The 27672-nt window shown below is 40.0% G+C and overlaps 1 protein-coding gene across 4 annotated transcripts in view; it reads right to left on the bottom strand.

Moving 5' to 3' along the window:
- Positions 1–734: 734 nt before the first annotated feature.
- CA10 (carbonic anhydrase 10 (inactive)) overlaps positions 735–27672 on the bottom strand; it is a 389056-nt gene continuing 362118 nt past the window's right edge. For all 4 annotated transcript variants that reach the window (XM_087956234.1, XM_026681334.2, XM_087956235.1 and 1 more), the window contains 3 exons: positions 7125–7279; positions 3733–3907; positions 735–1477 (listed from right to left, as the gene is read on the bottom strand). In XM_087956234.1, the coding sequence (XP_087812360.1) occupies positions 1455–1477; positions 3733–3907; positions 7125–7279 (353 nt within the window). In that variant the 3' untranslated portion in view covers positions 735–1454. The remainder of the gene's footprint in view (positions 1478–3732; positions 3908–7124; positions 7280–27672) is intronic.

Below are 27672 nucleotides of genomic sequence, written 5' to 3'. Positions count from 1 at the left end.
AGTAAGGCCAGTGCATCTGAGGGCCTTCAGTTTTATGTAGATATATGTATTTCCCGCCTTTATTATTTTTACAAATAATTCAAGGCAGTGAACACACATAATACTATTTCCTTCAGCTCTTTTCCCCGCAACAACCCTGTGAGGTGGATTGGGCTAAGGGAGAGTGACTGGCTCAAGGTCACTCAGCTGGCTTTCATGGCTGAGGTGGGACTTGAACTCAAGGTCTTGTGCTTTCTAGCCTGGTGCCTTAACCACTAGATCAAACAGTATAAGTTCTGACTCAGTTCAAGAAGAAAGTATGAAAGATTGTGAGTTATTTCTGTATGATTGACTTGGCTTTCCAATTCTGAGAGTTTGATCTATATGAGTAGGGAAATGTATCTAAACCTGTGTTGATGTTGATAGGAGGCGAAATATAAGAAAGCAATGGGATGACTTCCTGTATTTCTGATGTCCAATGAAAATCAGTTTTTTATTTAAATGCCAAAGAAATTGTCCAACGAAAAATGCTTACCAAGGAATTTAAAATTGATTGTGTGTGTGCTTCTGTTATTTGTGATAATTCCTGTAGTAGCTATTAACTACATATTGACATATAAATAATAAACATTTAAAAATACAATTCTGTTGATTGATGCCAGAAGAATTCAAGGTCCTTTCCATTTTTTGGGAATGTGGTGGTGGGGGGGGGGAGAGAGAGAAGAAATAAAATAAACTGAAGTGAGTGTAGTAAATTAATTTGTTAAACACATTTATTGAATTGTTAACAATAACCAAACACAGTGTATGACCTTTGTAAAACAAGAAACAGAAAAATGGATTAATTTCCAGTCTTGGCAGTTCCTACTACAGGTATGTGATGAGGGGGAAAATATTTCAATTTCCTTTATATTCTTCAGTGATCTATTTACAATACTTATCTTGGCATCTGTCCATTATTAAGCAAATGGAAAGACTATGATCCAGAAATAAATCTCCCTTACTATTTCTCTAGTTCTGCTTTGCCAGTAACCAATAATGAGGGTGATATGACAGCTTTCCAAGGATTACTTGGCACACAGAACACAAATCCACTTGGATGGCAGCAGCAAACCACCTTTTTAATGGAGTTATGATGGGAAAGAGAAGAAGGGAGAAGGGGAACAGAGGAAGAAGTTCATATATACAATTCTGAACAGTCTCTTCATTGTGGGCGATAATAGTTTCAGGAAAACAGTATCAAAATTGTAATCATGAGAATGGCAGATATTGTCTTTTTTTTCCTTTTCTTATGACTGATCATATGAATACATTTCATTGAGCTGAATTTCCAACTTGGCATCCTTTTCTCTCGAGTGTGGCTCCATGAAGTACAAAGACTGAGGACTGAATGGGGCTGGGGCATTCTGTAGTATATCAATTCACAGTTGTAGCATTCTGTTGAGGTGAAAACTTCTTCCCATTTAGTGTCTTAATTACTTCAGGAGCCATTCATTTACTGAAAGAGAGAAGAAGAAAAAAAAACCCAATAACCATTGAAAATTTTTCACAATGACACTTTATTTTTCTCTTTTTACAATTATAAATTTAAAGATCACTGAAATAGCTGAGGGATAGATTGTGGCGTCAGTTACTTAGGATAAAACCAAATAAATAAATAAATGTGTAAATAAATCAATCCTAACTGGACAATATTATACACTATCCAGGGCTTCCTCCAGCATTTGAAATGCTGATATGTCTGCCTGTGGATGGGATAATGGGAACAATGAGATAATGAGGTTATTATAGATTCTGATGTCCTGCTGGTAGGGGAAATCAAGCCTTGCCTTGAAATCAAGCTTTGGAGCTAGAACTTGTCAGAAGTGGATATATTTCAAAAAAGAAGTTAAACATTGGTTCTTACAGAGGGGAGAAGGTTTTCAGGATTAGTGAAAGAGAATGAATATGTCATAATTGTTCACAATATCTCAAAACATGTCACTTGCTTTAAATTCAATCAGATTATTAATCGATCTAACAGTCACGATGAACCTATGATAAGTGTGTCAAAGGTGACACAACATGACATTTTGGAGGACACATCAGTATTTATATGCAAGGAGAATCAAATTGTTTTTTTTTAAATTTTTGACATGTTAAACCCAAAAGACTCACCATAATTGATCTAACCTGATATTGGTTATACTAGGGTCTAAAAAAGGTAAAGGTAAAAGTTCCTCTTGCACAGACGTGCTAGTTGTTTCTGACTCTAGGGGGCAGCGCTCATCTCTGTTACAAAGCCAAAGAGCCAACGCTGTCTGAAGACGTCTCTATGGTCATGTGGCCGGCATGACTAAACACTGAAAGCACACGGAATGCTGTTACCTTCCCACCAAAGTGGTCCCTATTTTTCTACTTGCATTTTTACATGCTTAAGACAAGTAATAGGAGCTCATTCTGTTATGCAGTGCTAGGGATTCGAACCGCCGAACTGCCGGCCTTTCTGATCAACAAGCGCAGTATTTTAGCCACTGAGCCAAATCTGGGATTTTCTACATGAAAAACATGGCTTCTTCTACTGAGCTGCAGTCTCTTGCAAAAAGCCTCTTATTAGGAAGGCGGCCTCCATGAAAACAGATGTATTCATGTTTGTCTTCCCATACACCAACCTGCTGTCTATACATTTGCAATATATAATCATTATTATTTTGTCCTAATAAGCCTTTCATAGTTCAGGTCAGACATCTTGGGCTTAGCTCCTGCTAGTTATGGGGGTTCAGGTCTAAAACCTCTGTACAGGGAAGACTGGTTTAAATTAGAACAGTGTTTTTCAAACATGGCAACTTTAAGAAGTGAGGACTTCAACTTCCAGAATTCCCTAGCCTGCATGGAGAATTCTGGGACCAGAAGTCTCCACATCTTACAGAAACCAGATTTGAAAAACACTGGATTAGAAGCTTCATCAGGGAAGGGAATGTTACTGGCATTCGAAAATAAAAGAGAAACAGTTGTTCCAGAATGAATTGTGCTTTTAATTTCCTGGCTGCTAGTGTTTTTCTTTTTAATACAAGATTATTATTTTTTTACTAAAAAAGCAAAACCAAACAAAACTACACCTTCTTTCTACTCCTTGATCACCAAATAACTTATGCCAACCTGGGAAAGAGGACTAATTAAAGCTGTGAACTCTCTCTTGCATTTGTTCTTGAACCTTAAAATCTGGGTTTTGTTGCCTATAAATGATTCCACTGTTTTGAAACAGAATCTAGTTCCCCCAGTGCATGTTATGCAGAATCTTTCAGGAAGGTAATTGTCTCTATGATATCTTTAGTTTTTTTCAAGGATATTTATTTTCAACTCCAACCTCTGGTCCAGCTCCTTTCATTCATACTCAGTAGCCAGAACTCCAACAATCACCATGCCAGTCATGTTTTGCCCCTTTAGGGAGCCTTATTTTTCTGAATGTTTAGAAGCCTCCTTAGAAGATTGACAGAGCTGTCTTCTCTAGTGGCAGAACATATATTTTCCACATCAAAAATCCTAATTTTAATCCTAGTATTTCCACTTGCTCGCCAGGATGCGGGTGATTGAAAGATCCTTGTCCAAGACTGTGAAGAGAGGTTATTAAAGTAGAAAATATTGGGACTGACAAACAAACAATTTTAACCTGGGATATGGTAGAGCAAACCTTCCTAATCTGACATTGTAAGACAAAGGGGATTCCAAAACAGAAAATATTACCTTGAAATGAATATAGTATTTGGAACATACCTCTATACTGTAGTTTCTGTGCTCTATTGTTTGGGCAATCTTTCCCTTGTAAACTAAAGTTGATGTTTGTTCGGATACATCGATTGTTGAGAGGTTGGACTGGTCTGAAGTTATCACTCATACTCAGAAAAATCTGTGAAGGCTGATTCTGGCTTAGTAACCGTAAAGAATGCATCTGCATAAATACAAAAAGTGAAGATGGAGTGAGATTGACTTTTAATCTTAAAGTATGAGAGCAAAACATGAGTTGCTAACTTGGGTAATAGCAGGCGTGGGCTGCTGGGGGTTCGCAGGGATTCGGGAGATCCTCTAGCTAGGATTCTGCACAATTCAGAGAACACCCAAATCCCACTCCTGGCTGGCCCTGCCCCCACTCCCAGGTGTCCCCACGTGGCCCATTTTGGATGCAGGTAAGTGCAGGGCATGTGCGGAAGCTTGGGGAAGGCGAAAAATGGGCCTCCCAGAAGTTCAGGAAAGCCAGAAACATGACCGTTTCTGGCTTCCAGAGAGTCTCCGGAGTCCAGGGAGGGCAAAAACGCCCCCCCCCCGCCATGGTGCAGGAGGTTGACTAGGCCACACCCATCCAACAACTGAGCAGAGAAGACGTTGCTAAAATTTTAGAAGCCCATCCCTGGGTAACATTTTGATAATTAGGACCAGATGATGATGTTATAAAGGTTTTGTTTGTTTGATGAGAGAAAATAGAAGCATTTGTTTAATCAGAAAAGGAGAAAATAGAAAATATAAGAGGAAGGTTTCAAACTGGGTTTACTAGATACCTGCAATACAAATAGTCCTTGACTTACAACATATTATTTAGTGACCATTCAAAGTTACAATGGCATTGAAAAAAAGTGACTTATGACCATTTTTCACACTTAGGACTGCTGCAACAACGCCGTGATCACAATTGACTTGTATTTATGATAGCTGAAGTGTCCCGGGGTCATGTGTTCCCCTTTCGCGACCCTCTGACAAGCCAAGTCAATGGGGAAGCCAGATCCTCTTAACAATTGTGTTACTAACTGAACAACTGCAACGATTCACTTAGCAAATGTAGCATGGGGCAAAACTCACTTAACATATGTCTCACTTAGCAACATAAACTTTGGGCTCAGTTGTGGCCATAAGCCGAGGACTGCCTGTAATTTTGTTATTTCTGATAACTCTTAATGGACTTTTTGTTGATTAAGATGACTTGATGAGGTTTTAAGAATTGGTTTATAGAGAAGGGGGGTGTCTTACACAACAAAGAGATGGTTGGCTTCATTTTAAGAGGTGGTGATAAGATATTAATGTTGATTATATTTGATAGGGATGAAGGGGAAGATTTCTTCTTCTTTTCTTTCTCTGTGCTTTTTAATTTTAATTTTTCCTGTTATGTCTGTTATACTATGTAGAGTATATTAATTATATATGCATAATATAATCTTTAATAAAATTATTCAGCAAAGAAAGCAAAACATGAAGCTAATTATAATCTGGGACAATTGGTGAAGAAGAGTTTGGCCAATTATTTTGAGGGTGGTAATAAACCAGCACTGTAAGAACAGTCCAGGGCCATTTAGTATCTCTTGAGAGTGAATTGTGCCGCCTTTGAATGTTATGGAAACGGTAGGTGGATTGACTTTGTCCATGTCCCCCTCAGTTTCTGGAGACCTGAGTATATTAGGGCAGAGTTTCAGAGAATCAGTCCTGCTCTATAGCCAATAAAAAATATTTATCAATATCATTCTGATAAACGCTGTTTAAGATAAACTCTCCTTGGAGCTGAGATTTCACATAGTTTTCTTAGTGTTCATAGTTTTCTTAGCACCTATCTGCTACAATTTTTTTTCAGGGTTTTATTTATTTTTTAATCTCCCCAGTCTATCTTATGGTCCTATTTTTTCGTGGTCTCTTATAAAATTTTTAAGCAGATCTGATCTTACTTAGCTTGTCCAGATCAGTGAAAGGAAGCTAGATGTTGTCAAGAGCACAATTATTTGAAGGTAAATGGAATTATTTTCAAAACACTTTACTTCAGAACGAGTGAATATAGGATTGCAGCTCAAATCAATAGAAGGCATAGATTAGCATTATTCCAGTGCAATTCATTACTAGGAAGGAGAAAATAGTGACTCACCCCACCCCGCCTTTTTCAGATATAATGACCTTGAATACATGATAAAGAGACATTGTTTAATAAAAGGAAGAGTGCTATGACTGATATAAGCTGCTGGTGGAATACTATTGCAATTGAATTAGACCAGGGGTGTCAAACTTAATTTCATTGAGGGCTGCATCAGGGTTTTGTTTGACCTCAGGGGGCCGTGGTCACCTTGACGTCACTTGTGTTGGGAGCACCTGCAGTGGCCAGAGCACTCTGCCAGCAGAAACGGGCTTCCCAGCTCTATTTTCGACTGTGATGGCCTCCTGCAACCCTCTGCCAGCGAAAACGGAGTGTGGGAGGGCCACACGCGGCCCCTCCATTTTTGCTGGTAGAGGCACCATCAGCCAGTCTTTCACTGTTTCCAGGGCAGCCCCATGGGCCAGATCTAAGCACCTCCAGCTTGCAGGCCTTGAGTTTGACACCCCTGAATTAGAGGAGAGATAGTGACGTTCTTCCCCTAAACAGGACTGTAATTTTTAAGGCTGAGATAAACTGGATTGGTTTGTCTTGTTTTATAGGCAGTGGTGGGAGAAACCAGAAGAATCTCACTATGACGGAAACACAAGTCTTTTCCTTCTGTCAACTTTTCAAAGTCCCACTTGTAACTTTTTTTTACTTTTCATATTCTTGTCTTACTACTAAACATAATAATTGTGCTCCAACTGCCATTACTTCTTCTGCCTCTTAGAAGGCTTTTGACTTTGTTGTAGCAGTTTGGAAAGATATTTTTAAAAAGAACAAAAACATTAGTACTTAAGTGGGGAACCTGTTTAGCCCTCTGAAGCACCCAAACCAGAGGTGGTATTCAGCAGGTTCTGATCAGTTCTGGAGAACCAGTAGTGGAAATTTTGAGTAGTTTGGACAACCGGCAAATACCACCTCTGACTGGAGATTTTACAGTATCCTTCCCCTGCCACGCCCACCAAGCCACACCCACAGAACCAGTGGTAAAAAAAAAAATTGAATCCCACCACTGACCCAAACATTTTGCCTTGAAAATGGTTAAACCCTTTACACCTGTACTTTGCCTCCATATGAGGTGGAGAACAGTGATAATAACCTTCAAAAATGCAAAGTTTGAAAGTTGTGGGATTCTTTTTAACTTCTCCATTGGAGGCTGCCTAATTTACCGTGGCTTTCCAGAAAAATAAGTATACGTTTCTGAAGGTGCAGCAATTATAAGAAGGATTCGTTATTTCCAAAGGTAATGTATCATAGCCAATAAAGGTTTTCATCTTACCTGCATTCTTGATATGTAGACAGGTTTGTTCATTAGTATCCAACTTGCTGTTTCATAGCAGGGTGGAATTGTCATGGACCCATCATATGTAATGAAACTAGAGGTTTCAGGATAAAGTTCCTCAATATTAAGTCCCTGCAGTAAGTATGCATCGTCTAGGAAATAAATTATGGTAAAATTATTATGAGAACAGAGCATTTGCATTTGTCAGGTGAAGATAATCAGCTGTCAGAGTTTAACTGGTAATTAAATGGATCTAAATCAGGAAAATGTTTGAATTGCTAGGCTACTCTGCCAAAGTTTTTACACTGGAACAGGTTAAGCTATCTCTATGAATGGGCAGTCTGCAGCTGCAAATCCTGGTTTGTTTCCCATATCCCACAAAGCTCTTCCACACTGGATGAGCAAAAAATGATATTGTGATTTCCTTGTCATTTCAAGGTGTGTGGTGTACCAGACCATAGTTTACAAAGGATGAAAAGTCCAAAGCTCTCTCCTAAAACTTGGGGTGGAAACATCCCAGTATGGTCCAGTTGCATGATCAGCTTGGTACAGTACTTTATGGTCTGTATTGTGTATTCTACAATGGTTACCAGTTCAGTTCCCAAGTACAATTTAAAGCACAATGAACCGCAGTGGCGCAGTGGTTAGAGTGCAGTACTGCAGGCTACTTCTGCTGACTGCCGACTGCCTGCAAATTGCAGTCAGTTCAAATCCCACCAGGCTCAAGATTGACTCAGTCTTCCATCTTTCCGAGGTGGGTAAAAATGAGGACCCAGATTGTTTGGGGGCAACATGCTGACTCTGTAAACCGCTTAGAGAAGGCTGTAAAGCAATGTAAAACGGTATATAAGTCTAAGTGCTATTGCTATTGCTATTGCTAAAGTGCATCAAGGGTACTGACAGAACTGTTTTCCCCAATTGAATATGGCCCAATTTTGTTAGATCAAGTAAGGAAGGAGTTCATGTTGTCCCACTGTTTTGGGAAATCAGCTACTGCTGATGGAAGCTGCTGCTTTTCTTAATCAATATCAATGATACTGTATAGGTTCCACCTTGAAAATCAGGCTGACCCCCACCCTGGGAATATTTTTAGGAAGTGATTAAAAATGGAGCTTTTTAAAAAGAATCTTTCAGTAACACCCTGGGAATATCTCATTATTATTTTTCTCTCCTACTTCGGTTGTGTGTTTGTAATTTAGACTGTACGTTGTTTTAATTCTGTTGTTCCTTTTACTGTGACAGCAATAACCTCCATCACAAGTTTGTGGCAGAAGTAAATGAAATAAATAAATAAGTAAATATAGTTTAGATGGGTTTATGTCATGGTGACAGTTTTCTGTTTTCGGAACAGGATGATAATACTCCAACTAACGCAGTAAGCTGACAATCTTGAAATTGCTGCAGCCACTTCTCGGTGCTTTATGTGTGAATGTGGAAAATCAGAGTGGTAGCTAAGGATGCAGATCAGTCAGTCTTGAATAGTTTCTTTGTGTGCTATCCTGAAGATGCTTTCAGTCCATTCCTACACCAGTCTGTTACTTTTAAAAGAATATTAAGTCTGAAACTCATAAGTAGTTTTCATTTTTGAGCATTTTCCTTATGTACATTTTTTCACCACCAGTATTGCATAATATGGGAAAGCTTTTTTTTCATATCTATATTTTCTGCATGCATTTTTCTTTTTCTTTTTGTTCAGTACAGCGTTGTATTGTAAGAGTAGCGGATCTAGACTGCAAAAATCAGGCAACTGTACCAAGGCAAGGAAGAATTCACTTTTTTGGGTGTCTTTTTAGTACCTTCCAGAGTAGGATAGAATAGGATAGGGTAGGGTAGGGTAGGGCAGGTAGAACAGACTAGAATAGGTTGACATCCATATAACCATCTGGATTTTTGCAGTGCAGCTATGGTAGTCCTATTGATTATCTGCTGTATGGTTTTTGTCTGTCTGTCTGTCTCTCTATTATCTATCTATCTATCTATCTATCTATCTATCTATCTATCTATCTATCTATCTATCTATCTATCTATCTATCTATCTTCCATCCATCCATCCATCCATCCATCCATCCATCCATCTATCCATTGGTCTGTCCTATCTATCTATCTATCTATCTATCTATCTATCTATCTATCTATCTATCTATCTATCTATCTATCTATCTATCTATCTATCTATCTATCCTATCTATCTACCTATCTATCTATCTATCTATCTATCTATCTATCTATCTCTCATCCATCCATCCATCCATCCATCCATCCATCCATCCATCCATCCATCCATCTATCCATTGGTCTGTCCTATCTATCTATCTATCTATCTATCTATCTATCTATCTATCTATCTATCTATCTATCTATCTATCTATCTATCTATCTATCTATCTATCTATCTATCTATCATCTGTTTATCACCAACCAACCAACTAATCTTCTTCTATTTCATTACAACTTTCATCACATTTAGAGGGGATGTGTACTGCTATTTCCTTTCATATAGAAATCTCACCAGAGAAATCTCCGCCAGCATTGTAGGAAGAAGATTCCTTGGCAGTACCTAGGGAGGGCACAGGGAGGCATCAGCTTGAGCAGATTCTAACAGGGCAGCTGGAGGCTGGAAGCTGCTCAAGCATGTTGATGCTAGGCTTTGCCTCTAGCATTTGCTTGCGTTTTCCTCAATGTATTTCAGTTCAACTGTAGTTCCCATCAAGAACCATTTTGGGCTAGAAAACAGGAAACTGTGAATTCTGGTTCTGCCTTGGGCACAAACCCATATTGGACCAGTCACTCTCTGTCAGCTCAAGGAAGGAAGCAAGAACAAACCACTTCTGAAAACAATACCAAGAAAAGTGCCGAGATTTATCCAGGCAGTCACCAGGAGTCAGCATTGAACCAAAGGTACACATAACAAAAGAAAAAAAGCTCCATGTTCCTATCAGTGCGGCCAATAGTTGGCTATTTGTGGGAGTTATAGTTTTATCTAGACAGCATCAGCTTTGGGAAGATGCTGTAAACTAAATCAAATACCCAAATAAGCCCTAAGATTATTTTAATTTCCAGTGCAAGGTATAAATTTGGTCACTGAGTCAAGATACACTGTAATTCAGTTGCATTTTGCAGTAATCACATGTAACATCCGACTTTGGAAATGGATACAATCTTCTGGCAGGAGGGGAGAAAGTTAATGGTTAATTAACCATTGTAATTTTTGTCCATTCTCTCTTGGAAAGGCCAAGATTGTTCAGATTTAATTACCCTTGCACTCCAGAAAAAGAAGGCTCTACATTGTTAAGGTTAATGTATGATAATAAAGCTACTCAGTGAAGCTTAATGTCCTTAGTGCACACAGTAGGGGTGTGTGTGTGTGTGTGTGTGTGTGTTTGTGTAGAAATCACTGAGAATTCCCTTGGATGGCTCAGAGGCTCAGGCCAATGGGAAAACATACTTTTAAAGGAATGACAAAGTTTCTAGCTCCTCCTCTTTAAATCAGACACTTCCTTCCTTGCTAATTAATGAGCCGTCCCCTTTCTAGATGTCAGGATGCAAATGTTATGTACTCAGTTTGTAATTAGAAAGAGACTGAGTTCTTAAAAATCTGCCGGCACATTTCAAAGAGCTTTGCAGCCTATTTTGGTGGCATTGTGCATTCCACCAATCTTAACAAGACAGGTTTTGTTCTAGAGATCTAATTCACATGTCCTGGGGACACTGGCTTTCAGATGCCTTGCCATCCATTCTTGAAGCATGTATTTTAACAACACGAAGGGTCACTCACAATCCTCTCCCTGGCTATTTGGGCTCGCATAGCAGAGTGATCCAGCAACGGGCACACATAGTACACGTTATGTCTGACTCGTACTTGGTCAGGCATTACACCAGGGCTATCAAACTCAAAGCCTGTGGGCCAGATCTGGCCCATGGGGTGCTTAGATCTGGCCTGCGGGGCTGCCCTGGAAACAGTGAAGGACTGGTCCGTGGTGCCTTTGCCAGCAAAAACAGAGCTCTATTTTTGCTGGCAGAGGGTTGCAGAAGACCGTTGCAGCTGAAAACAGAGCTCAGGAGTCGTTTTCGCTGGCAAAGGGCTCGAGCCACCATAGGTGCCCCTGACACAAATGATTCTGAGCTGGCCACGCCCACCCTGGCCATGTTCCCCACCCCCCTGAGTCAAACACAACCTCCATGAAATCAAGTTTGACACCCTGACATTACACAGACTCCTTATCTACAAGGGCCTATGGTCTGGTGTGACATTGTAAGATGTGTGGGGGGAAATTGCCCTGACTTAATAGGTGGCTCATGTGGTAGAATGATACTGGATTGAGAAAGTGTGTGAGAGATGCACAAGTGTGCACGGAAATTGATTGAGAAAGTAAGCAATTGACTGACACAGGTGAGTGAGAACAAGTGAGGAGAGATAATGTGTGGATCCTGTGAATGGTGGACAGGGGCTTCCCAGTAAGTAGGAAGAGCCCGAAGCCCCACTCACACCACAAATTTAGATCTGACAGCTGGCTAAAAGTATGGGTATAGTCATTTATTAAAACTTGTGTGACTCTGAGATCTCGGCCTTCTCAGAAGGGAGGGCTTGCTCCATATATAAAATAAGCAGTACATTATGCACACACAAAAACATCAAATCAGAATGAAAGTTCTGCTTAAAAAAAAAAAGAACAAAATTACAGGGAAGGGGGTGGGGAATAATTTACAATAGCAATAATCAGCTTAGTTCCTATCCACATTGCCCATAATTTCATTCTCATTCTTTAGTAGGACTTTCATCCCATCTGGATTTGTTTTATTTTTTTTACCCTATATTCTATCCACGCTATATAGAAAGTGTTTTGTTTGTCAAAAGGACCTCATGATTTTTCCTCATGATGTACCCCATTGTAATGTACTGTTTACATAGCAGGCAGTCATAAGAAGATATATGGAAATCATAAGGCGCAACAATTTTGCATTATTATGCTGTTGTGGGAAAAGTCCTCGGGCCTCCTCAAACCTGTTGCTAATAATCTTCCAGAATGCCAGTAGTATTCTGATTTTGCAATAATCTTTAAGACTAAAAGCTAATAAAAAAGAGGACAAGAAAATGCGATCAGAAGGAACTGCATGAGGACTTTCCTGCTTTTAATCTAATAAAATAAACATTTACTGATATTCATATGGATATCACATACAGCTTAAAAGTAAAGGCTATGCTTTCTTCACGCCAACAAGTACAACTTGCTTCACATACAGAGAGTCACTATTTCACATTTGGTTATGAGGATAACAGAGAGACTACTTAATTTCTTTGAGGAAAGGCAGGACAGATCAGAACAGTTAAAAGAATGAACATTTCTTATTTTGCTTCAGAGCAGCATCATGGGAGGCAGACTGAAGGCACCCAGGAGCTAAATTTGTGAGATATTTTAAGAGTAAGACCCAACCAGGACTGGAACCAGAGGTGGTATTCAGCAGGTTCTGGCCAGTTCTGGAGAACCGAGTATTTTGAGTAATTTGAGGGCCGCCCATTTCGTGAGTCCCAATTTGGAGGGTTTGGTAGTGACAGGAGAATGGAACGGGGGGGTGGGGAGAATGGAGATTTTGCAGTAAACCTTCCTGTTAGGAATGTAAGTCACCTAACAGTTGGATTGGAAAATATATAAACCAGGATAGACATTTTAATACTGTCTCTTGAAGGGAATGCTAAAATTGTAATTGGGTGTGGTTCCTCAAATGGCCATAAGATGGAGCCAGAAACCTGGGTTGTTCTGTTCTGTTGTTGCTGAGAGTGTTGCCATTCCTGAATTTTTCCCCCTATTGACTGTTGCTGATCATAGTTCTTCTTGGATTTGATGTAAGTCTGTTACTGAACTGTTTATGAGACTGGACTTTGATTTTGGATTATCCCTGGACTGAAAACTGACTGTGTATGACTTGGACTGTTTATTGAACTTTGCTTAACCGTTTACTGGAAGTAAAAACCTACATTTTACTATACAGTGTATCTGTGTGCTGGTTGTGTGTTATTCCTCACCACTCTCACTTCGTCTCCCTGTGTACACTCATTCTCCTAATGAGGAATTACCTCAATACTGGTTATGGGCCCAGGCCATACCAGGCTCAGATAACTGAGAGTTGGTGTGAATACACAGTAACGTATACAGACAGTTGTTTACTGTTTAATTGTGGTTTACTGTCCTGGTAAAGATGGCACAAGACCCTTCAACAAGTCTATCACTGATAACCCAGTTGGATGGAACAAACTATGTTTCCTGGTCTATGAAGTGCAGTCTACTTCTGCATAGAGAAGGGTTATGGAATGCAGTTCAAGATCCACTGGATGTAAATGCTTGGGATCCAGATGATGAGGACGATGCCAAGAAGCTTGCTGACTTTAAATGGAACAACGAACGAGCTCTTTGTATAATTGGACTAACACTGAGTGATCAGCAACTAGTCCATATTCGTGGAGAAGAGTCTGCTGCTAGGTGTTGGGAGAATTTGAAGAGGATTTATGTTTGTGACAGTGTAGGTGCACACATACATCTTACACGTAAACTGTTTAGAGCACGTCTTCTGAAAGGTGGTGATATGTTAGCTCATTTGAACTTCATGAAAAGAACTTTTCAAGAGCTATATGAAAAGGAACTGATATTTTCAGAGCTGCATCAGGTTTACATCATTCTTTCCTCATTGGATGAAAGTTATGATGATTACGTATCTTCACTGGAAGTCCTGACCAAAGATAAACTGACATTGACTGACATAACCAGAAGGTTGTTAGAAGAAGCAAGAAGATGGCTGGATAGGGACCAACTGAAGAAGGAACAACCACAAGAAGAGGATTTGTGTTCAACTGCCTATATTGTTAGGAAATGTTTTTCTTGTGGGGCTAAGGGACATATAGCTAAATTCTGTAAGAAGGGAAAACGACAGAATATTAGTAATCAACAGAAGGCTAAAAAGAATGTTAGTTTCACTATGTCTAACAATTCAACTGTAAACCATGATTTGTGGATTGTTGATAGTGGAGCATTGCAGTGCATTACTAAAAATAGAGAAAGTTTTGTAAAGATGTCTACAAGTAAGCAACATGTATCATTGGCAAATGGATGGAAGATGAAAGCATCTGGTGAAGGTACTGCATATTGTTCCTGTGTAAATGAGCATTTAACTATGTTATATGTACCTAAACTGAAATTTAATTTGTTATCAGTAAGGGCTTTAGTTAATATTGGTTATGTAGTAACCTTTCGGGGAGATAACTGTATAATAGAGAAAGAGGGTAAAAGTGTTATTGCTAATTTAGAGAATGATTTATATGTGATACATGATGACCAGTTGAAGATGGCTAACCCTGTTTATAACAATGTTAAGCCACATGATGAATGTATACATTTACTGCATAGATGTCTGGAGCACATTAATTTCAAAATGCTCAAACAAACTGTTGAATTGTCAGAGGGAGTAAAATTAAAACCCTGTAGTAAGTACTTAAACTGTAATGCTTGTAGCCAAGAGAAAAGCAAGGTTATTCCAGCAAACAGACTTAATGGGTTTAAGACCAAAGAACCTTTAGAGGTTGTGTTTGCTGACATAATTGGTCCTAAAAAAGCCAGTTTGGGAGGTGCCTGCTATGTTTTGAGTATAATGGACCATTACTCATGATACGGTTTCTGCTATCTCATGAAAAACAAAACAGAAACATTCCAACATTTCTTTAACTGGCTAAGATTTGCTGAGAGAAAAATGAGGAGTAAAGTAATTACTTTAGTTACTGATAACGGGACTGAGTTTGTTAACAATAGATTCCAAACTATCCTAAAATTGGCCGGTGACGAACATAAACGTTCTGCACCTTACAGACCACAACATAACTCGTTTGTAGAACGAAGAGGGCAAACATTACAAGCCATGGCTCATACTATGTTATCTGACTCAGGTTTGCCTGAAACACTGTGGGGTGAGGCCATAATGTGTAGTAACCATGTGTTAAACAATGTAGTTAACACAACAACTGGAGAATTGCCATTCACTCATTGGCATGGCAGAAGCCAATTTTAAGCTATCTATACACATTTGGAGCTCCAGCATGGGTGCATATTCCCTCACAAGTAAGACTGAAAGGGCAACATAGAGCTAGGAAATTATTTTTTGTAGGTTACGAAGCCAACCATAGATTGTTTAGATTCTGGGATCAAGGCACAGCTCATGTTTATTGTAGCGCTAGTGCAAAATTTCTTGAGCATGTTGGGTGGTATAAATTGGAACAGGAATCCAACAATGATGTTATAATTGACACCCAACTAGTCCCTAAAGATGAAATAAGTAAACCACGAATACCCATTAAAGAGGAAGAACAGGAGAAAGTAGGAGAACAGGAGCAGGTGGCACAGGTGAGTCCACCGGTAAGCCCTGTATTACCAAGACATTCAACCCGAGTAACACGACCACCTGGTAGATATCAGGCTAGTGTTGTATGCCAAGTAAATACAGTTCCTAGTAATTATAATGAACTGAAACTGTATCCTGCTAAGGATCAGGCTGCTTGGCAGGAAGCAATGGATAAGGAACTGAAATCCTTACAAAAACTGGAGGTATATGAAAATGTCAGGTTACCACCAGGTGAACAAGCCATAGGGTGTAAATGGATTTATAAACTTAAGACAGGTGTAGATGGACTGTTACTCATAAAGCCAGGTTAGTGGCACAAGGGTTTAATCATACAGCAAATGACTACGATGAGGTGTTTGCACCTAGTCTGAAGGCTACTACATTATGAGCAGCATTAGTGTGGGCAGCTAAGGAGAAATACATTGTAAATCATTTGGATGTAGAGACAGCTTATCTGCATGCACTGTTGCAACACACTATATATTTAAAGAAACCTTTAGGTATCAAAAATGATAATACAACTGATTGCTGGAGATTGAAAAAGAGTCTTTATGGCTTGAAGCAATCAGGATATGAGTGGAACCAGTGTATAGTTAAAGAATTAACTAAGATAGGTTTTGTAGCTGGCATGGCTGATCCATGTTTGTTCAAAAGAGAAAGTAATGGTGTAATTTCATTGTTGCTATTGTTCACTGATGACATAGCATTAATCACCAAAACTGAACAAGAAGCTACAAAAAAAATATCACTGTTAGAGAAGAAATTGAAGATAAAACAGTTAGGTGAAATCAAACAATATATTGGCTTAAAGATAGGTAGAACTAGGGGAGGATACAAAATCTCACAGGCAGATAAAATTAACCAGTTACTGAAGAATTTTAAAATGGAACTTTGTAAGCCGGCTAAAACACCGATGAGCCAGGAGTTTAACCACAGTGATGTTCAAAGTCCTGTTTTTGATAAGAACATTTATCAGTCCTTGATTGGTAGTTTATCTTATCTTAGTAATTGGTCAAGGCCAGATATAGCATACAGTGTTAACCAATTAGCTAGATTTAACACTGAGCCAACTGAAAGGCACTGGCAAGCTGCTAAATGTGTGTTAAGATATCTGAAACAAACAATGCATTATGCATTGTATTTGGAGCCTAAAGATGAACTAAGTCTAACTGCATATGCCAATGCAAATTTTGCTACAGACATAAATACACGTAAATCTATATCAGGTACTGTAGTATTATTGGGAAAGGTGTTGATTGGATGGAGGTCTATTCGACAGAAACATTTAAGTTTGTCAACAATGGAGGCTGAATTCTCATGTTTGTCTTTATTATGTACAGATTTAGTTTATTATAAGCAACTACTAATTGATATGGGAATTGATGTAACAGATTCTATTGTTGTTTATGAAGACAACCAATCAGCAATACAGATGGCTTCAAATCTTGCTGTAAAGACAAGTTCAAAACACACAGATTTAAGATATTTAAATGTGAGACAATGTATGCAAAGTAAGATGATTAAGCTGGAATACTGTATGTCAGAAAATAACATTGCAGATCATTTTACAAAAGCCCAAGGCTCCATAAAGCATAAGGCTTGCTGTGAGGATTATGGACTTAGAATGTAAGGTTGTATATATTGGTTGTATATATCCCAAAGGGGAGAATGTTAGGAATGTAAGTCACCTAACAGTTGGGATGGAAAATATATAAACCAGGATAGACATTTTAATACTGTCTCTTGAAGGGAATGCTAAAATTGTAATTGGGTGTGGTTCCTCAAACGGCCATAAGATGGAGCCAGAAACCTGGGTTGTTCTGTTCTGTTGTTGCTGAGAGTGTTGCCATTCCTGAATTTTTTCCCTATTGACTGTTGCTGATCATAGTTCTTCTTGGATTTGATGTAAGTCTGTTACTGAACTGTTTATGATACTGGACTTTGATTTTGGATTATCCCTGGACTGAAAACTGACTGCTTAACCGTGTATGATTTGGACTGTATGTTGAACTTTGCTTAACCATTTACTGAAAGTAAAAACCTACATTTTACTATACAGTGTATCTGAGTGCTGGTTGTGTGTTATTCCTCACCACTCTCACTACGTCTCCCTGCGTGCGCACATTCTCCTAACGGGGAATTACCTCAACACTTCCCCTGCCATACCCACCAAGCCACGACCTCAGAACCAGTAGTAAAAAATTTTGAATCCCACCACTGACTGGAACGCACATCATGGAGCATGATCAGATATATAATGGACTGATCCCAAATGCAACAGCATACTTACTCTTCATATACTTTTTTGTTCTGAAAGAATCAACTGCCATCCTGAACAAAGTAAGGAATACTGATTTATCATACTCCTCAGCCACAGACAGTGAGACAGCAGACCGTAGTGAATAATACACACACTCTCTCATCATGTGGTTTCCTTCAGGGTAAACAGTGTGATGCAAAGTATAAGCCAAAGAAATTAAAGACAGGAAATAAGAAAAGGAAAGATAGCTAAATCTACTTTACCCCAATTCCATTCATTATCTTTCCATATCTCCAAACCCTGTAAATGTTTGTGAATTAATGCTCTTCATCTGTTGCTCCTCTTACAGTCACTATCTTTTTTCCATGGTGTCACTAGATAGCTCATAGGCATAGACTTCTGCTCCCCATTGTGGCCTTGGTTGTCTAAAGCTTTTTAGTAAAGCTGAAGTTGCAGTCTAATTTACCAGCTTCAGTTGCAACCCTACTACACCAGAGGTGGCATTCAGCAGGTTCTGACCAGTTCTGGAGAACCGGTAGCGGAAATTTTGAGTAGTGTGGAGAACCGGCAAATATCACCTCTGAATGGAGATTTTACAGTATCCTTCCCCTACCATGCCCACCAAGCCATGCCCACAGAACCAGTAGTAAAAAATATTGAATCCCACCACTATACTACACGTGTTATTTCTGCCAATGCGAAGGACAATACTGGCCTGCTTTGCCTACTATTTTGAAGAAGAGTGAAAGCTCTTCAGATTTTCACTATTGGCCATATGGAGAAAGGAAAGTAAGAAACCATGTTTTAGTGAGGCAGCCACATTATTCAGGAGATTTAACCTTCATGTCAAGGTTGTATTCTACCCCTTTTCCTGTTTCTTTCTATTCTTTTTTTAAGAACTGAAAAGTCTGCGCTTATTTTCCCATCTAAGTTTCCCTTATGTCTGCTTTTTGTTTTTTTGAAAAATGCAACTATCTGCATTATAAACTTGCTTCATCTATAATTTCCTAAAATATGCTTTTCTCCCTGATAGCTTGAAAGGATGAATGCAAAGGGAATCCCATTTGATGTGCCCATTGGCACTACCAAAGGGTCTTTGTCCCTTCTAGTGGCAAACAGTTTCCTAAGTCCTCAGTTCATTCAGAATCTGTCTTATGCCAGGCCAGATTATTTGTTTTCTAGTGGCATCTGTTCAGTTCTAACTGGCTGCAATTCTCAGTGTTTTCAGGAAGATACTTTGCCTTTTGTATTATTTTATGATGATGCTTTTTTAACGGCAGATAAATAGGGGATGAACATAGGACTTTCCCTTATCCCAAATTTTAAAGGGTAGATGTACTCCTCTGCTGAGCTCTGGTTTTCATCCCAAGCTCTTTTCATTGACTCTCTGACACACCAGAAAATTGCATGCTCAGTGTAGAACTGGATCTTCACAATAATCTCTTGATGCTATCTGCAAGTGGTGACTTTGATGTATCCCCTGGTCAAAAAGGTTCAGCTCCTGAAAACTTTAGAGAATTAGGTTTTCAATCCTCAGGTGAGTCAAGCATGGCTGAAAGTGTGTTCATGTGTGATTGCTGGTCATGACAATTCACAGAAAGGGAAACAACAGGAGCAGTTGCAATGTACAAATTCTTTTCCGCCCTCAGAGAGTCTGGTGAATTCCCCAATTGTCCTGGACAGGGGAAACCTCTTTTTGAGACAGATCTTGGCCCCCCTGAAGCAGCATTTCGAAAGTGAGACAGATGCAAAGAAATGGTGCTGTGGCATTATGATGGATTAGGGAAAATTTAGAGAATAGTGCAATTTTTTCTTTCAGCCAAGAGTCACAGTAACGAACAGTTACAGATTAAGTCAGGGGTGTCAAACTCACGGCCCGCGGGCTGCATGCATCACACGCTGGCCATGCCCACCCCCCAGTTAAGCAAAGGGGGAAAAAGTTGCGATACGTCACGTGATGACAACATGACGCCACGAGTTTGACACTCCTGTTTTAAGTGAATTAAGTACCTGTTATATAGATATGTAATACTGCATTCATTAGAAAGTAGTTCACTTTTTATGACCCTCATCTTCTTTCTTGTCATCTCAAATGATTCCACCATTTCCTAGTCCTGCCTTGAACACAAGGAAACATCACCACCACCCCCGGGCCCGAGGCAAATTTAAACAAATCACCAGTATTAAGAAGGCTCTAAAACAAACCCATGAGAACTTTAATTGGGGTGTATCAGCAGGAAAATTCCTCCCACTGATCACTGGGTCTTTGTTCACCTCTGCCTGATGTCAGCTAGTATTGACCATTCCTCCTGTTCTGCTGCTCAGCAACAATATTGTTTTATTTTACAGACCAATTCAAAACTGCCACAGATACTTCTTCACAGTATCTACTTCACAGATACTAAAGATTGCTCCGGTCTCACTTCCCTCTCTTTTCTTTGCAGGTAGCAATAGCAATAGCACTGAGACTTCTATACCACTTCACAGTGCTTTACAGTCCTCTCTAAGCAATTTACAGAGTCAGCCTATTACCCCCAACAACCTGGGTCTTCATTTTACCGACTTCAGAAGGATAGAAAGCTGGGCTAACTTTGAGCCGCTCAGAATTGAACTCCTGGAGTGAACAGTGAGTTAGCTCTGCAGTATTGCATTCTAACCACCGTGCCACCAGCTTTGGATCTGAAGGGAAGACATTTTGGCTCAGATCTCAGTCACTTGCAACTCCTGTTTTTGAGCAACTCACACTGCTCATTCTTGATCCGTGACATGATGTCAAAAACCTTTTCAGAGAAAATGATTGACGGGACATTTATTTGAAGTAATGACAATATTAATATTTTTGCACTAATGATGAGACTGAACTGTGACAATGGAAAAATGGGCAGGCAATCCATGCCAAAGATGACACATCTCCTACTGTTCCAGATGCATAGTTACAGCAGTAGGTCCTTGGCCTGAAGACTCAGCTTGATATTTTTTATTTCCAAGCCTAATAAGTGAGCAAAATCATTTCTGTAGCACTGAAGAGTGCTGGAGCTAACCAAATGCATCTCAACTATCTTGGCAACTCAGATCAGTAAAGGCAGATTTATTTTGCAATTGTTGACTGGTTTCTGTCTCATCCTAGTTTCTTCTCTTTTGCCGCTTCCTACCTGTTCATTATTTATGAAGCATAGAGAGTGATGCTCAGCATCAAAGTGTTTAGTCAAAATGAGGTGTTTCAAACTTTAAAAGATAGTGTCTCCCTAGCTGTCTCCCTATGAGGTCCTTAGCGAAGCTACTTAAAATGGAGGCAAGCAACCATTTCACAAATGAAACTACAAACAGGGATTCTGGGAGCACAGTCATGCAAAGATTTATTACGTGATCATGTGACTGGTCCATCTGCTCTGCCATAAGACCATGCTTTAGTATAAAGAGTTGCAGTCAATAAAACAATTAAGTCCGATCTTAGAAATTAGGGATAAAAAAATATATCTCATAGCTAGTTTTGATGTTTAGGAAGTCTTCCCTTAAAATGCAGGAAAACATTTTTTCTCTTGACTGATCATCTCTTTAATGCTCTCATTTCTCTCAATTGGCAGCAGTTTCCCCAAATCTTAGGGATTTTATTCTCTTGCTCTTCTGTTTGACAGTCTTAAATGAGAAATATAGGAAATTCAATTGGTCTTTTAAATGTAAAACATTTATCTATGGTATTATTTTTATATTGCTTTTTAAAAAGGTTTTTCATTACTAAAATACTTCAGTATTTTTATTTATGATTATTTTTGGCAATTGTTAAAAATAATGTTGCATTTTAAACATGTTACAATTAAAATTTCCTAAAGGGCACTACATATTGATGTGTAATGTTATATGTGCATTATATAAATATTATCAATGATATTATCTTACAATGCAATATACTTTAAAACAAAAATGTGAATATTGTAAGATTTAAAACAAAAAGAAAAAGGGAAACCCCTACAGTATGCTAAAGCTCCTAAAATAAAAATATAAAAGGACAAAAACCACATATAACATAATTTTAAAAAACCCTGGAAAAAAATAAAAAATGACAACTTACACACATCTTGGAAATTGCAGTAATGAAATCTCTGAGTGGCAGAAGACATGGCTTTGCCCAATTTTCTTGTCACTTTTGAGAGTTGGTTTGCAAGTTACAATCAGTAACTGTTTTTATTGGACTAACCACACAGAAAGCACTGATAACCCATTAGGATCATTATGCAATTATCTATATTGTTCATATTTACCTTCCCCTCCCCCCCATAATTGCACTATTACATTCACCAAGTCATTAGATGGGATCTACACAGAAACCTATCCTCTATCAAACAATTCATGCAAATCCTTCCTGTGTTTTCACAATTTCTATATGCTTCTTGATGGCAATAGCACTTAGATTTATATGCTGTTTTATCGTGCTTTACAGCCCTCTCTAAGTGGTTTACAGAGTCAGCATATTGCCCCCAACAATCTGGGTTCTCATTTTACCCACCTCGGAAGGATGGAAGGCTGAGTCAACCATGAGCCTGGTGAGATTTGAACTGCCAAATTGTAGTCAGCTGGCAGTCAGCAGAAGTATCCTGAAGTACTGCACTCTAACCACTGCGCCACCATGGCTCATGTTTCTATAAAAAACAGGAAGCACTATCTTGTTTTAAAGCATCAACTGTCTATTTTGGGCACTACCTATAAGTAGTATCTGATTTATTTCCTTTAGTGGGTACAAACATTAAGGCATAGTATGTATTAAGTATTATGGATTAATTATGGTCAATGACCAGCAAGGGAAAAAACCCAATTACAGAAACAATAACTAAATATTGCAAAGACAGTGTGATTTGTAAAAGCAAAACTTAAATACCAAAACAGGGCAAAATTGAACAAAATACAATAAAGGATATAAACACAAAACAGAAATGCAATGGAAATGCAAAAAGATAAACGAGGAAGGCACTGCTGTGCCATCTTAGGGAAAGAGAAATGGAGGAGCAAGTAGGGAACAAACTGTTCTCCCTTATACAAGACTGCTGATTTAGAACAGAATAAATAGAATAAAATGAATGAGCTGGAAGGGACCTTGGAGGTTTTCTAGTCCAGCCCTCTGCTCAAGCAGGAGAACCTATACTATTTCAGATAAGTGACTGTCTAGACCAGGGGTGGGCAAACTTTTTGGCTCGGGGGCCGCATTGACTTTTAAAATTTGACAGACGGGCCGGGTCAGCACAAGATTTTTTGGGAATCGCCCCCCCACCCTTCCCCCCCTCTTCTCCTCCTTCCCCTCCCCTCGGAGGCCCCCTGAGTCAGGAGTTGCTACCACCGGCGCGGCTCCGCACGGCTCCAGTCCTGCGTTGCCTCGGGAAGGGAAAGGCAAAAAGGAAGAGCCGCGGCGGTGCTTTGCAACGGGAGCAGCGGCACTGGAGGCTCAGGCTCAGCGGCTCCTGGTTTTGCCTTTTCCTTCCCAAGGCAACGCGGGACTGGAGCCGCACGGAGCTGCGCCGGCGGTAGCAACTCCTGACAGCCCCAGCTGGACACCTGAGCGGAGCCCGGGCGAAACTGCCTGTTGCTGCTGCCGGAGCACCGCCGGGTCGCCTCCTCCAAGCAGCCTGCCCGCCCACCGGGCTTCCCTCTGCCGCGCGGCTCGGGCGGCGCGAGCGCCCGCGAGTTAAAAGGAAGCCGAAAGTTGCTGGGAAGTTGCTCGGGTGCTGGGAGCAGGCTTTTAAAGTGCCGCCCGAGCAAAGTTTAAGCAGCCCGCCCACCTGCCGGGCGGAACCCTTCCTGCTCCTTGGCGGGAAGACGCTCCAGCCTGCAAACTTTGCCTTTGCAAAGTTTAAGCCTGGAAGCCCCAGAAATCCGAGCAACTTCCCAGCAACTTTCGGCTTCGTTTTAACTCGCGGGCGCTCGCGCCTCGCCCCGAGCCGCACAGCAGCCCGCTCCAAGCAGCCCACCCCGCCCACCGGGCGGAACCCTTCCCGCTCCTCGGCAGGAAGACGCTCCAGCCTGCAAACTTTGCCTTTGCAAAGCCCTGGAAGCCCCGGAAAACCGAGCAACTTCCCAGCAACTTTCGGTTTCGTTTTAACTCGCGGACGCTCGCGCCTCGCCCCGAGCCGCACGGCAGAGGGGAAGCCCGGAGCGCCGCTGGGTCACCTCCTCCAAGCAGCCTGCCTGCCCGCCCACCGGCTGGGCTTCCCCTCCGCTGCACGGCTCGGGGCCAGGCGCGAGCGCCCGTGAGTTAAAACGAAGCGGAAAGTTGCTGGGAAGTTGCTCGGGTGCTGGGAGCAGCCTTTTAAAGTGCTGCCCGAGCAGGACCGCTGAGCCGGGAAACGGGGCACCAAGGCAGGGCAAGGCTCCACCAGCAGCGGCCTAGCTTTAGGTGGCTCCAAGCAGCCCGCCCCGCCTGCCGGGTGCAACCCTTCCCGCTCTTCGGCAGGAAGACACTCCAGCCTGCAAGCTTTGCCTTTGCAAAGTTTAAGCCTGGAAGCCCCGGAAAAAAAAGGGGATCGGTGGGGACGACTCACCTTTGGAGAGGTCGCACTCGAAGGTGATTTTGAACTCCCAGCCGAGGCCTTTGCAAATTTCTTTTCTTTCCTACCCCTAGATCGCTCCGCACTGTTTTGCAGCTTTGGGGGCCACGCGGCACAGGGCAATAGGCCACACCCAGCAATTTTTTTTCAGGGGCGGGCCGGATTGGACAGACCAATGGCAGTGATTTTTTTTCAGGGGCGGGCCGCATTGGACAGACCAACGGGCCGGATGTGGCCCGCAGGCCATAGTTTGCCCACCCCTGGTCTAGACCATGGGTGTAAAACTCGCCATGTCATGTTACCATCACGTGACATATCACACCATCACGTGACATATCATGCCATTTTTTGCCTTTGCAGAGCTGGGGGGGCGTGGCCTATGTGTGATGCATCTGGCCTGCGGGTGGCCAGTTTCACACCCCTTGTCTAGACTCTTCTTAAAAACATTCAGTGGGACCTCCGGTTCAGGCTTCTTCGGCAACGGACCGAAATCGTGATCGTGTGCGGTTTTGATCCATGCTCGACACTGGAGTGCCCCGAGCCGCCCAGATTTGAGGCTGAAGCCACCCCGTAGAGATGGTGAAGAAGGGGGAGCAGTCAGCTGGGTTGAGGAGAGCCGTATCTCTCCTCCTCGTCTGGCCATTACTCCCTTTCCCAAAGGCGGTTGCGATGGTGGTCAGAAATGGCCACCTCAAAGAAGAACCCGACCGGACAAGATTGTGCAGGAGGAAGTTTAAAGGAGAAAGCTTGACTGAGCAGATTGAGTGGAGAACATCTATTTAAGGTACCTGGAACCTGAACTTTAAAGACTAATACTATTCCTAAAAAAGATCTTAAGCGGCGAAAAAGAAAGGGAAAGGAAACAGAATTGGTTTTTCTTCCTCTCACATTGACAGTTTTAATTGACTTGGAATGTTAAGAAGAAGAGATTCGAATAAGAAATTGATACTAATCCACTTTGACATTAATAGGCTATTTTTAGCTGAAAATAAATTGTCAAAGGGATAAGATTCTTGGATAATTTAAAATTTTTCTTTAGAAAAAAGAAAGAAAGCAGAGGAGGGAAAAAGGAAACAAGAGGGTGGAATCTGAAAAATGGAGGAGACCACCTGGAACTTAAAAAAATCGATAGTGGAATTTTAACAAGGCTTGTAAAAGATACATTGTAGCTGAAACTTTGTTACAAGACAATACAGCCCCTGGAAAGAGAAAGTGAGAAAAGAAGCAAGAAACAGTTTTGGATTATTGGATGATTCCTGGAATTTTGGATGGTGGATCCTAATGAAACAAAATAAAATCAATTGGGGGTTGTTTAAATTTTTTTAAAATGGCATCACTCCCTGAAGAGTTAAAAATGAGACTTAAAGAACAAAAAGAAGAAGCACAAGAGGGAAGAGGATCTTTTGGCTTTGTATTTCAATTTTTAGAAATGGAGATTTTGAACTATGAAACGCTGGCAGAACAAGAAGGGCGGGATAAAGAAGAAGCCATCTTTAATGACCAAGCAACTTTAAGCGGGGTAAAAAAAGGAAAGGGGGGAAAGGAAGTTAAAAACTTAAGTATTGAAGCAACAAACAAACAAAAATAGTAATTTGAAAAGCAATCATAATATTAGGAAGAAGCAGAAGGGAGGATCACAGAAGGGAGAATCAGATAGAAAAGGGAATAAAAGGGGGAGGGAGAAGAAGAGAGGGAAGAGGGAAAGGAAAAGAAGCTATAAAGGACAGAAACAAGATATAAAGGTTAAGGAAAAGCGTACAAGAATTAAAGGTATAAACCTATTTAAAAGACACAGAGACAATGGTTAACATTTAACTTAAGGAGAGGATTCTGCAAGGGTGCATGGGATAGCATTGTTATATTAGAAACAGAAAAGGGTTAGAAAATATGTTTAGATGATTAAAGTGATAGGAAAAATTTGTATTGATGTGTAATGGAATATTTGTTTGTAAAGAGAATAAGGCTCTCAATTATTTAAAAAGAAAGTTAAAAAAACTACAAAGAAACATGGAAGATTTTTATCAGTTGACAAGATGAATTTGAATAATAATAATAATTTTATTGACTACTGTTAATAACTATTGTTTTATTTTTATTTAAAGACAGTAATAAGTAAAATATGAAATATAGATGATTAAAGTGAAAGACAACTGATATTACTAGGTAATGTTTGTTAAAGGAAATAGAAATGTAAAAAAATTGTTATCAATATTAATGGCAGAGCTGTACTTGAATAGAATAATTATTCCATTTACTATTGTTATACATATATACACAGATATATATACATATATACTTTTTTTAAAGAATTTAGTGTGTATTTTTAAGGGAATGTACCAAGCAGAATTCGATTGAAAATAGGGATGTGTTATAAAATAGAGATTAAAAAATGAATGTTATAACTGTAAAGGTGTAACTTAAATTTTTAAACAAGATTTGAAAGAAGATACAAAGGTGTTATACTCCAGTCTAGTAATTACAGGGGAAAATTTGTTTTATGAGAAAAGATAATATGAAATTGTAAACAGGACAGACAAAAATATAAAAACATTGATTAGAAAGATTTTAAAAATTAGAAAAAGATATGTAATTGAATTAAGAAAGGAATGAGATAATTTAAAATAAGGCTATAGGAAGTAAAGAAAGGGAAAAGCTATTGAAAAAAATGCGAAAAGAGTTAGAAGATATGGATTAGAATGTATAAGATAAATACGTATTGAGTTTATGTCTGTATGGAGAAGTGATAACCTGGGGTCACGCTGTTCTAAAAAAAAAGATATTTTATTTGTATGTTTTGTGAAAACTTAAATAAAACTTTTATTAAAAAAAATTTCAGTGACGCAGTGCCCACAATTTCTGGAGGCAAGATTTATTAGGATGGGCCTAAAGGACTGTCTGCTGTTAAACTGGTGTAGAAAACGCAGTGGAAAAAGGCACACAATACAGTCTCTGGTCATTTCTGACCAGGGGGATGACCTCTTCCTCCAAATGGGCTTCTGCAGCATCTTCCATCTAGTGAGTCTCAGAAAAAGGCATTCAGACAAACCCCCCTCCCCCAAAGGCTCCACACCATGCTGGGCAAGCAAGGTTGGGTAAGTGGTTTGTAGCTATAAAAGGTTTTTAGTTCAGACCTCCTGAAAGTTAGCATACAAATCTGTCTGGGGTGTGATGTCAAAGACATTTGAAGGATTTCAACTTAATCTATCTCTAAAGCAAAGAGTAAGTAGAAAGGTTGCAGTAATGCAGATCAGTGCAGTTTTAACCATTAAAAAATAATAATTGCATTTGAAGTTGAATTTTGGCCTTCTTTGATTTTTTAGGACCCTCTCACGCTGAGTGACATACAAGGATTAAAACACAAAACCACGGT

Source organism: Notechis scutatus, chromosome 2, assembly GCF_049901735.1.
Source record: "Notechis scutatus isolate UNSWTSFEM ecotype Mainland chromosome 2, rNotScu1.2, whole genome shotgun sequence".
In the NCBI taxonomy this organism is placed as follows: Eukaryota; Metazoa; Chordata; class Lepidosauria; order Squamata; family Elapidae; genus Notechis; species Notechis scutatus.
Note: the sequence above shows the minus strand (reverse complement) of the source record. Positions and strands in the feature narration are given on the sequence as shown.